At 39.0% G+C, this 11665-nt stretch overlaps 1 protein-coding gene across 12 annotated transcripts in view; it reads left to right on the top strand.

The window, feature by feature from the left end:
• Positions 1-8484: 8484 nt before the first annotated feature.
• The window catches only part of ptprt (protein tyrosine phosphatase receptor type T), a 304805-nt gene continuing 301624 nt past the window's right edge, over positions 8485-11665 (top strand). For all 12 annotated transcript variants that reach the window (XM_024269996.2, XM_024270001.2, XM_024269998.2 and 9 more), the window contains exon 1: positions 8485-8910. In XM_024269996.2, coding sequence (XP_024125764.1) covers positions 8826-8910 — 85 coding nt within the window. In that variant the 5' untranslated portion in view covers positions 8485-8825. The remainder of the gene's footprint in view (positions 8911-11665) is intronic.

An 11665-nucleotide genomic window follows, 5' to 3' on the forward strand; every position in this document is an offset into this window, starting at 1 on the left:
ATTTACCAGCTTAAGGATAATAACATTTTAACTATTGGCAACTTTTACATGTTTAGGACCATAACTGTGACATAATTGTTAAGATGTTACTTCACCCAAAAATGTGGAACGCTGGTCAGTTTTTATGGACCATCCACATATTTTTTAAATAGTAAGGCATGCTGTCTCACCTTCTGTGCTGAAAAAAGTCAACAATAATAATAAAAAGTAATAACTTGGATTAAATGAAATGAAAAATAAATAAATAAATAACGCTATTTAAATTAAAAAGTTAACCATAATGGCGTGGCTTTATAAGAAACATTTTGATTTTTTTTTAAAGCAATTTAGTAAGTACTGTGCTAGAATGCCACTTATGTCTCCAGGGTATCCGGCTCTTTTCACGTGCAGGTGAAATGCTAGCTTTGATTTGAATTACCTATCAGCCCCTGAGGCTCCAACTCGCACACAGAGAATTGGATATTAGATGCCTTCAATTAGAGCCATTGCTGCTGTTAATCTATTTTTCTTGATTGTTTTCAGTTCCTTTTCGTGGCGCACTTCCTCTGATTGAAGGACTTGAGGTTTATTAGGATGTAAATGGATAGATGGATTTGGTCAGTGAAACTCTAAGGAAACTGAGTTATTTAAGTTTGAAATATTTGGGGTTAATTTATGGTTCACTAGACAGAAAAAAACACAATTTTCTTTTCATGCCAGCATCCAAAAGTAATTAAAAACCTAAATAGTTAAATGTGAAGAATGGCCAAGTTCTATGACCGGAACCAGTTGATGTGGCTCGGGCATCTGCTCCAGATGCCTTCTGGACGCCTCCCTGAGGAGGTGTTCCGGTAAGTCCCACTAGGCAGAGACCCCGGGGAAGACCCAGGACACGCTGGAGAGACTACATCTCTCAGCTGGCCTATGAATGCCTCGGGTACCCCCAGAGGAGCTGGAAGAAGTGACCAGGGAGAGGGAAGTCTGGGGAAGACTGTGGCCCCAAGACCTGGTCCCGGATGAGCAGAAGAAGATGGATGAATGAAGTGTGGCCATCTAATTTTCTTCAGAAAAGTTCTTTCATTTTTATTAAGGAAAAAAAAAAAAAAAAGATTTTAAGTTGAAGCCAAACCTTTTTTAAATTTGGCCAATGCCTGAAGCTACGATTGCAACACTATCAGCAATGCACTTGCAAGCTAACACTTTTAATGAAAGTCTGTATTCAAAACTTGCATGTTCACAAATTGCTGTGCAAGTTTCCACAAAGATAAAATGAAACAGTGTGTTAAAAGATAAACCAGGTCAAACTTTGATCAATTAGGAACTTGAATTTTATAGCGACAAATCCGATGCTCATGCTGGGACTACATGACACCATGTCTGTCATATATCGGAAAAAAAAAAGGAAAAGTCTGAGGCAAAATTAGAAAGATTTGCACCGCTTTGACATTTTACACCAAATCTCTTCCAACTGTTAACATGTGGCAGTTAACAGTAGAAAAAGAAAAAGAAGAAGCCCCTCCCTGCTCATCTAGTGTAAACACTTGCGTTTAGCATGTTTAAGTAAAGTCATTACATGCCCAGTGTGAACGATGCATAAAAGGATGGGAAGTAAAGTCTGGAGTTGTGCATTGTTGTCATCAAGAACGCTAAGGAATTTCCCTCTGAAATATCCTGTGTAGATTACATGTGGCTCCCAATTTGTGGAAGGAAAAGGATTAAGATTTTACACAACAGCACAGTTACTTCATGTGTTGCATACATCCACTTCCAGGGCACAAAAAATGTCTGTAAATGTATTATTTACTAGATGGACAGCTTGATTTATGTAGTGCCTTCTGGAAGAATATTGGGGCTCTGTAAAACCACTTAATAATTTAATCTTTACAGTATTGCTTACTGTCACTGCAGCTCATGCTGCATCTACAGTACGTGCTGCAACAATGCTGAGCCAGCATAACAAGCAAAGAAATTATTACTTGTTGGCTGGATGAAAGAAAAGTACAACATCATCATCAGGCTGCATCTACAGCACTCACATGTAGCTGTAATTTACAATCCTATTAAAATTCTATATACGCTATATTTATATACTATTTTACATTTCTAAACAGTCAAAGACACCTAATTTTTACTTAATGAATTACCTAAAAGTGAATTAATCCTGTTAAAAATTAAACTTTTTTTTAATGTGGAGCTTTTTTAATGTCAACTAGTTTAGTCACTGTGGTTTATAAATAAAGTTTATTAAAGATGTATTTTTATGAGTAAATAACTATCTGTGTGGCAAGTTTTTTAATTAAGATCCTAAACAAAGAGCTCAAAAAGAAATGTGCTGTTTGCACTGAGTTTGTTGGTCATTATCATTGAAAAATGTCTTAGGGAAAGAAAGGAACATGAAGCACCTTTCAACTGAGGATTCAATGTTCACTATAATTTCTCAGTGGAGAGTTTAGGAGCAGAGCAGGAAAACCCAAAGCACAAAAATGAACTCCAACCAAAAATAATCTAATAAAAAAGAAAAACTGCTGAAGAGGCAAAAAGAAATACTTTTGAGCTTCAGCAAAGAATTCGAAATGTCACTATAAGGACTTTCATTTGTGAGAGAGTTTGTAAAAAAAAAAAAAAAAAAGAAGAGGTTTTAGGCAATTATAATTATTAAACCTCAAAAAATGAGAGGTGAGGACCCGGCAGGTGAGAGAGTTGTGGACAGTAAATGTCAAAGTTTGATACAAATGCCAAAAGGTGATATATATTGATTGGTGTAATTATTTCAACCAAAATAAAATAAAAAATTACCCATCTATTTGACGTACTTGCCATAATCCAGTTTGTAACATCTACTATATTAAATACCATTTCAGTCCAAGTGTTGATTATTCAAATAACAAAGGTAACTTTCTTATTGGTCATCATCAAAACACAAAATAGATTTTTCATTATCATAATTAAAATTTGTTTAGCTTTTTTCATGTTCCACATGAACCTATGTAAAGTGAGAAATCTACATTAGCAGCATTAGCAATAAGCAGCTGTAAGTCTCAGAAAGATGGCACCCTAGATCAGTGATTCTATCAATATGAAGCGAGTCTGCTTTCATGCACATGCAATGTAGCTCATGTTGTGATTTATGATGTAAATTGCTTTAAAAAAAGATTTGTTTTTAGATCTGATTGAAGATTATAAAAACTAAAAACTTTTTAATCCAATTTATTTCTGACTAATTAGGCTGAGACTGACCTTTTTTCCATCTTAAATGATGAGATTTGATAATAACATGAATTTTCCCACCACTGTACTCTTCACTAAGTTGGAATTTCATATTTCCTCAACGTAAAATTTACTGTTTGCTGTTCATTTGTAAAAACTGTCTTTGGTTTTTCCCCTCTTTATTTGAGGTAACTTTTGCACACTTTGTCTCCCATGTTCAACACCCAGTCTGCAAAACTGATTATGTTAACAGTCCCTAAATCAAACTCCTTATTGGGTTCTTATCCTCTCAGTCTATAGCACCCAGAGACTGGAATAAGTTACAAAAAACCCTTAGACTAGAAACTTTTATTTCAAAGAAATTTTTTTAAAAGGAATCTTAAAGATCATCTTAAAAAATGTCGGTGTAACCTAGTTTTATGATTCTAATTATTTTAATAATTTAATGATTTTATTGATTGCCTTGTGTTAGTTCTTTCCGTGTCTCCTGTAACTTATTTCATTTTATTTTCTCAAAAGGTCTTCCCTTTTGCCAGGTTACAGTTGAAAATTGTATTTTTTTCTGGATAAATAATGGTTAAATAAAAAATAAAATACCAAAAATTCTCTCATTTTAAGTTTGACATTCAAGAACTTCAACTCTGCATCATAAATTTCTATAAATAAGTGATGATGATAGTGAAGAAGATACGCGTCCTGATGGTGGCTCTGACAAACACAGCCTCATGTTAATGAGATGTCTCTGAATAATGGAAATATTCATTAGTTGTCAGTGCAAAAATCATAATGGAGGTGGGGCAGAAGGAAGATACAGGGAGGTCAATGAGATGCATAGATTTTATATTATGGGTCAGAGAAGATAAACTGCAGACAAAAACATTCCAGCCTGAAGTGTTGCAAGGTGATGAATATTCCCTTTATTTCTTTATTCTTGGATTTTCTGAATCCTCCAGACAAAATCACAACAGCTTGACGCTTAAAAGTGATGCTTTCTGTTCAACCGTCTTAAGAACATGGTTTTCTACTATTTGAAACTTTTTGTTCCCCTGTGGTCCAAGTAGTCCTTGCTTTATATTTGTCACATTTTGCTTCACCATAAGTTCCTTTGGTTTTTCTCAAAATTTATTTAGTCCTGTTTAGGTTTATTTGATAAATAATTGAGGTTTAGAGTCTTCCGCATTTAAGTTCTCCAAAGATGTAGGGAATTGGTTTTGATTGCTTAGTCCACTTAATTTAGAGTTTTCTTAAAACGGCATTTAGAATTCATGGAAAACTGTCAAGAGGATAAGATTTATTTTTTAGTTTTTGCCTACCAAAAGTTTTCTAAGTTTTCGCGCTGCCAGTTAAGTCTTTCCCCATCAGTGAGAGGGCTTAAGTTTACATGTTAGTGTGTAACTGAGGTTTTGAAAACAACCAAGCGAGCAACTTATTATCACAAAACACAAGGCTTAATCAGATTTTCCTGAAAGCAACCTGGATGAACATTCCACTTTGGCAGGAGCTGACCAAAGTGAGGACTATTGACACAAAAGTAAGCAAATTCTAAAAGTAAAGTCGCCATTAGTGTGTGAATTCTGATAAGGAACTACCATGTAGTTAACCATGTAATTGTATTATAATGTAGCGTAATTAATTACTGATTTTCATATTATTTCATTATTGTTTTTTTGACGTTCACAATTATTCCCAGACTCTATAAAGAGGAAGGTAAGAAAAAAACTCAAAGCAATAACAAAATCCAACCATCTAAAACTGCTGTATCTCAGTCCAGGGCCGGCCAACCCTGATCCTCAAGAGCTGCAGCCCTGCTCGTCTTCCAGCTCTCCTTGCTGCTAATTACTTGGATCTGTTGTGTTCAGTCAATCAGAATGTGAAATCACCTGAGTCAGCTAATCAGCGGCAGGCAGTGCAGGGAGAGCTGGACATCAGCTGTGGTTGTCTGTTCTAATTCAGACTGAAAGGTTATAAAAATGTTTAGACAAAAACTCTGGGTAACAGCATGACCATAGAAATGGATGATCCTTTTCAGTGAAGATGGAAGGAGTTTGAGCCTGGATTACAAGTGAGTTCAAATGACTCATCTTCTTGGCCGCTTTGTCCCTTTCGGAGTTGCGGGGAGTTTTAATGACTGTCAAAAAAAATGCGACCATTCTTATTTTTTTCTTTTGTTGGGATATTTGTGCAATTCACCAGATAAGTATGGTTGTGCCGCTTGCTGTTGAATTTAAGTATGGAGTATGATAAATACATTTTGATTGGAAATTAGATAGTGTAGTTTTTTATCTGTGAAAAGAAAATCTTAAAAGCTTTTATTGTTAAGCCACAAAAGCATTGGAAGTCCACTTTTCTCCCTTTAAACTGAAATGAAAACAAAACAATCTGTTCTTATTGCTCTAAAATTGGTTAACACAATACTTTAGTATTAAAAGTGTCTAACTGGGAGGGAAAAAACTCTTCTGGACCAGAAACTTTGGCTTTTTAACAACAAACTCTTTGAACTTCGTGCAGTTGTGTAGCCTCTCCCTGTCATCAAACCCAGAAAGCCACATCAAGACAGTTTATGAATGATGACATTTGAGCCGATGGCTCAATCAATAGAGAAAGCAAACACTGCAGACTAGAAAGGATATCAGGGTAATTGTATTTGTGGCCATCTCTATCAGCACAAATGTGATCTCAATGCTCCCTCAACAAGTATTCTGATGAAGAAAAGCTCATGCAGAGTGCATAAAAATGAATGCTGGGAATAGTTCCTGACATAACAGCCTGTAGGAATCTATGATTACAAGCTGTAGTCAGGAGAATAAAGAGCTGGAACTTTCTGAAAGTGACAGCTTCAGGGTGGGGTACCACCATTTATAGACCTAGCCTATTTCAATAAAAATCATGTTATTAGCATGTTGTTTAGTCTCAATTTAAACAATTTAAGATTAAAAGTGCCCATGAGCAGTGACATATAGGAAAAACTTGTATTTGTGACATACTGGTAGATGCTACAACGATAAGCCACAAGCTCCCTTGTACATCCATGTACGTCTTTGTTTTCCCCGTCCCAGCTATCGGGCTCAAAATATACAGCTGGATAGTTCCAATATTGCACGTCATTTATATTGCATCTGTTATGAGAATGTAAGATGATGGGAAATGGGGGCGGGCTAACTGCGCCAACCGTTCTGCTCACAACTCAGAGGTGAATTTCTACTGAACTACTGGTGCTCTGCAGAAACTGTTCCAGAAAACTGCTTTTTTTTCCAGACTGAAAACAACTAAATAATAAAATAAAGATAACTGGGAAAGCTTTTAGGATCAAAAGATAATCGGACTGGGACGTTAATATTCTGAAAAATTTGAAATTGGCATTGAATATTTTTTTGCTTTTACTGTTGGTAGAGTTTTCATAGGAGCATGTTGTCTCCTTCGGATGTCTTGCACCCTGGTCTTCTATTCTAGGAGACGATTGAGCTCAACAGTGAAAAAAAAGTTTTAAGATAAACAATATTTAATAAAGCTTAAACACATGAGTTTATGTCATACAGCAAATTAGATTATCATCAGCAAAACCAATGTAGCTCTTCAGGAACCGACACAGACTTCTCCTTTTAATTCTCTTACCTGGATGCCCCCCTGCATGGTTCAGCTGTCAATGTTCGAATCCTGCAGAGCGGAGTCTGATTCTAATTGAAAGCTGTAATGGTCTGCAACTGCATGCAGAAAAGCATTAGGGAGGGTCAATCCTAGTTCACTTAAAGCCACGAAATTCAAATAAAAATACATCCTACAACAGATAGTTTGCATATGCTGCTGCAGAAGATGTAACACAATTCCAAAATGAAAAGCCCATTTCCAACAGGACAGTTTTGTTCCAAAATCGTTTGAGAGAAAAATGCCTTTTTAAGCATTTGCAAAACTCTCATAACACTTTGATTTCCTTACTGTGCATGCTCCTGGTTCTATCAAGAAAAACCCACACAATAGATTTTAACAGGACAAAAGTATCAATTTTCCCCTCATAAACAGGATCAAAGAAAATTGATTTAGCAGTTTTTAATTTTCTGTTAAATGATTTTGAAAAGGGCAGAAATCCTTCCATGAAACAATCTGCATATCTTTAACTTGCTAATCAGCGTCTCATAAAAACCCTCATGATTTACTACAGAAAACGACAGCAATCTAAGAGTTTCAAACTGAGCATGCGCAGTTCGGGAGTGTTCACCTTGCACCTTTTCTTCAGTCTTTAGGAGTCAAACACCTGAAGAGAAGACAAAAGTTCCGATCACGTGCAGTAATTAAGTCTGAGTTTGTGATAACGCGCGGCTCTAGAAAGCTGCTGGTGCCCAGAGGTCAGCTGGCCGGGCAGGCGCGTGCAGGTATCTCCGGGCGCGCGTGCGTGAGTGCATGCATGTGGTGAGGTGATCGAGGTAACCCTGAAAACGGATACCCCGTGACCGTAAAATGAGTGCAGTGAGACGGATCTGATGGCGGGCAGAGTGCGCGCACACACGAGACCGAGGACGAGAGCTGTCTTTTAGCGGAGGGCGCAGGCGGCGGGACCCGGGAGAAGCCGGAGAGCCGAACTGCAGGACGGTCAAGCTGAAAGACGACAGCAGGAAGAAGAGGATGTTTGGGTCTACAAAATAAAACCAAGGATACGTTTGAAAGAACAGTCAAAAAATAGTGATTTAAGAGCAGAAATCTTAATCTACGACTCTGAAATTATAAAATTGTTAAATTCAGATAAGTTTCTCCTTATTGCATATAGAGCGGTGTCATGAGAATGTAATAATATTGCTTTGGAGAAAGAGCCTGATTTCCCAGTAAGAAACAATAACATTTGATTATTGGAAATGTGTTAAATCTGGTGTTAAGGTAGAATTTATGTGCAAATATTAACCTGTTGTTACCGTCACATAGCAATCTGCAACATATCTGCCGGTTTAGGTCATATTTTACATTATATTTTTTACACAAAATATAGAAACAGTATTGTGGATGGTTGGATACATTTGTTCTTTTTTTGTAAACACAAAAAACTAAGCATTTTTAAAGAATTGTATCTAAAGCAAACCTAAAAACCAACACCCCCCTAAGGTTAAAGCTATAAAATCCACCGCGCACCTCAATTCTATCCAATCACTTATTTTAAAAGTCAATATGAATATTTTCTGAGATTGATCCTTTTAAAAAATCTCGGCTGTAACAAACTTTACTTTGAAACTCCTCACCGGAAACTCCGTGCGTGCTAACCTGCGTGTGTTGTGCGGTGTCTGGCACCCGGAGCGGTGCGCACCGCTCTCCATTCCTCTCCAACTCCGTGTCAGCCAGTCAGAGCGTCTGAGCGCGCACACCGCGCCTCCCCTCACTCGCCCTTTGGTTCACGCGCGCAGAGACGCGCACACACCTCATCAGACCCGAAAAGAGGAGAGGAGAGGAAAGGTGTGGAGCGCGCTCTAACTTCTCTGTGCGCTCCAACTTGACTTTCGGCTTGCTGTTTTGGAACAGCGCGCGGATTTTATTCCCGTTTATTGTTTTTTTTTCGTCCCAAACTGAGGAGAACCACTTTGATGAACAGACTGGAGTCTCATCAATAATTTGTCCCATACATTTCCTCCGCATAAACAGAACCAAGAAGGAAAAGAAAGATGGATGAACGGAGTTATTCTTGTGTTTTACTAACGGCTTTCTTCTTCTTACTTTTGGAATTTACTGAAGGACAATTCTTTCCAGGTAAGCGTGCATTTGTTTGTGTCAGTCTCTCGAGGTGGTTTGTAGATAAACTCTGCATGATAAGCGGATGAGAGTCCAGAAAAGTGTTAGGTAAAAAGTCAGCTGTCATGTGTGCGTAAAGACGCTGCGGGTTTGGACAGTCTTGATGAAATCTTGGTTCAGGTTCTTTGCTTTTGCTGCGCGCTGGAGGTTCCGGAGAAGTTGATTTTTCTTTTCTTTTTTTGTGGAGGTTGGAGTCAGATCTAGGTTTTCCCGTGACTCGGTGTGCATGTTCTGGCGGGTTATGTTACATACTTCTGGAGCTGGACGCAGGTGACCGGCGGCGACGCGCCGTCTGGGCGCCAAAAAGCAACGTTAAAACGCCGTGGAAGTTATTAAAGCAGCAGTAGATAGAAAACTCGTGTAAATATGCATCCGGGAACAGCATAAGTCTGAGATCGTTTACTCCAACACACCACTCACCGATTTGGCTCTTTCCTTCCAATATTTCAAGTTCAAATTTGTATTTCTAGCCTTGCACCCCACATTATTTGTCCCTCAAAGAACCTGCTCAACCCTGTTGGAGCAATTGAGACGTAAAGTCAGGGTCAAAATCACGCAGGGTTTGCGCCCCGCTGATGGGACTGTTTGGCACTTGTTACGCGCAGGGGAGCTGACAATCATTGCAAAGTGCACATTTATTTAACGTTTCTGCAGAATCAGTAACAAAAAAAAGTCAGGTGTTTGAGAGGAAACTCTATAAAATAACTGCATGGTTCACGTCAGATCGCTCCAGAATGTCAGGCAGACTCGAAGATGACATTTAAAGACAAGGTGCATCGACCGTATTACGTTTTGTTATCTTTCACCCTGTTGCTGCAGTTCTATTCTTCTTTTATCTCTACATTGTTCATCTAAAGACAGCGAAAAAACAACTTTATTAAAGGGGTGAAATCCTCCCTCCTGCGTCTGTTCAGGTTTGATGGATTTAAAAGAATCTCTTGAGTCTGGAGATCCACGCTCTCGGTCTGCTTGGTATTCAGAGTCCGTAAGGCTCCAAAAAAGAGGCTGCTTTGACGGGGAGACTGTCCCTCCTGACCGAAGCCCGTCCTCCGCGCTCGCGGAGCAGCAGACTCTTGCGTCATGGTGCAGGAAAGAAAGAGGAAATCTAAGTGTAAATCTAAATGTATTTATCTATAAAGTGTATAAATGATTTTATTAACTTAAAACTCGAAAAATGCTTCTACGTTTAAACTTCAGATATTCACATCAGATTGATGAAAGAATCTCATTGAATAGACCCAAAATAAAACTGGAGTAATATTCAATTACAAAATAATCAACAACATATTTGGTAATAAAATAGATTCTTAAAATCATGTGTTTTAACTCCCAACAGTTTTGTTTTGTCAAAGTTCCTCTGTTAAAGTGGATGAGAGCGCGCGCGCGTCTGGAGCAAATGCATCCCCACCGGCTGCTGTTCTCCTTTGTACCGATAGAGGGCGGTGCCTGTGCGCCTGATCCCCACAGTCACCAGAGCGCTTGGAGTGAGCAGACACGCAGACGGAGCGGAGTGTTCCGGATCAGGATTCTTCCTTTCCCATTTTGACCTGCCTGGTTTTGGCTTTAGAGAGCAGGGATCTCCACTCAGCCGCAGCAGGAGCAGCTGCCTGACTGTGGGATTTCAACCTCAGCAGCATGTCTTTTGGAGGTTTCCATCCTCTAATCCCCTCCTCATGTTAGTTGTGCAAGCAAAAAGCAAAACTTCATACATTTTGATATTTCACTTCATGTCCAGTTTTTCTCTAAAACTTGGTGAGCAGATCTTTTGAAGGTGCTCCAATTGTGTTTGAGGCCGTCCTTCTAATCTTGTGAGCTCAGAGCAGCTGTGCTCTTTGAGTTACAGCGGCCACTAATCGCTCTGCCTGGATGTGAAGGTGATGAGCATTCAAGTGCGTTTTAGAGGAAACACGTTTACAATTTATGTTCTACTTAATCGGATTTCTTTGACAGCAAGGACAAAAAGGGGGAGCAGCAGAAAGAGGCTGAAGGAGAAAAAGGAGTGACCGTGCATCACTCCCTCGTTTTCTCCTTGGGTTGTTTGATGTGGAGACATGGAGGGGGGACGAGGACGAGTCTGGGGATGTGATCATCAAGTCATATCTTTTAAGTTGTTCAATTAGAGAAGCTTTTACATGATTAGTGAGGAATGGGTGACACAGAGGAAGGAGATCGAACGAAGATAAAGAGGCCTTTCTGAGCAGAGAACGGAAGAGATGAAGGAAGAAGGGCAAAATAAATATGCAAGAAAGGGGTGATTTCCCAAGAGGAAACAGAGGAGCAGAAAGAGGAAAAGAGCAAGCGGGAATGGGTGTGAAAGAAAAGAAAAGGAGGGGAAATGACAAAATAACTTGTGAAATACATGATTTTATGTTCTCGCACTTTATGTGTGATTTGAGGAGAACAACATGAAGGGGTTTAGGGAGGTGTCCAAGAGGAGGAGGTCCAGGAAAGGAGCAAAAACGACACTAAGTTGATCATGTTTCACTGTTATCGATTGCCTGAGTGGCTGTAATAGTTGTGTGCTGTGTGTGTGTGCTGAGGAGGGAGACAGCTTCATGACAGGATGTCTGTCACCTCATGCCACGCTCTGTTTAGTATGCTGTCCATTCTCCCTCCCTGTGTGTGTCTGCCTCAGCCTAATCCATGGCACTTATTCTATTGGCCCGACTAACTGACAGCCTAATGGCAGGCCATGTTAAGTGCTGGTGTGTGT

Source organism: Oryzias melastigma, linkage group LG5 (assembly GCF_002922805.2).
Source record: "Oryzias melastigma strain HK-1 linkage group LG5, ASM292280v2, whole genome shotgun sequence".
NCBI classification, from domain to species: domain Eukaryota; kingdom Metazoa; phylum Chordata; class Actinopteri; order Beloniformes; family Adrianichthyidae; genus Oryzias; species Oryzias melastigma.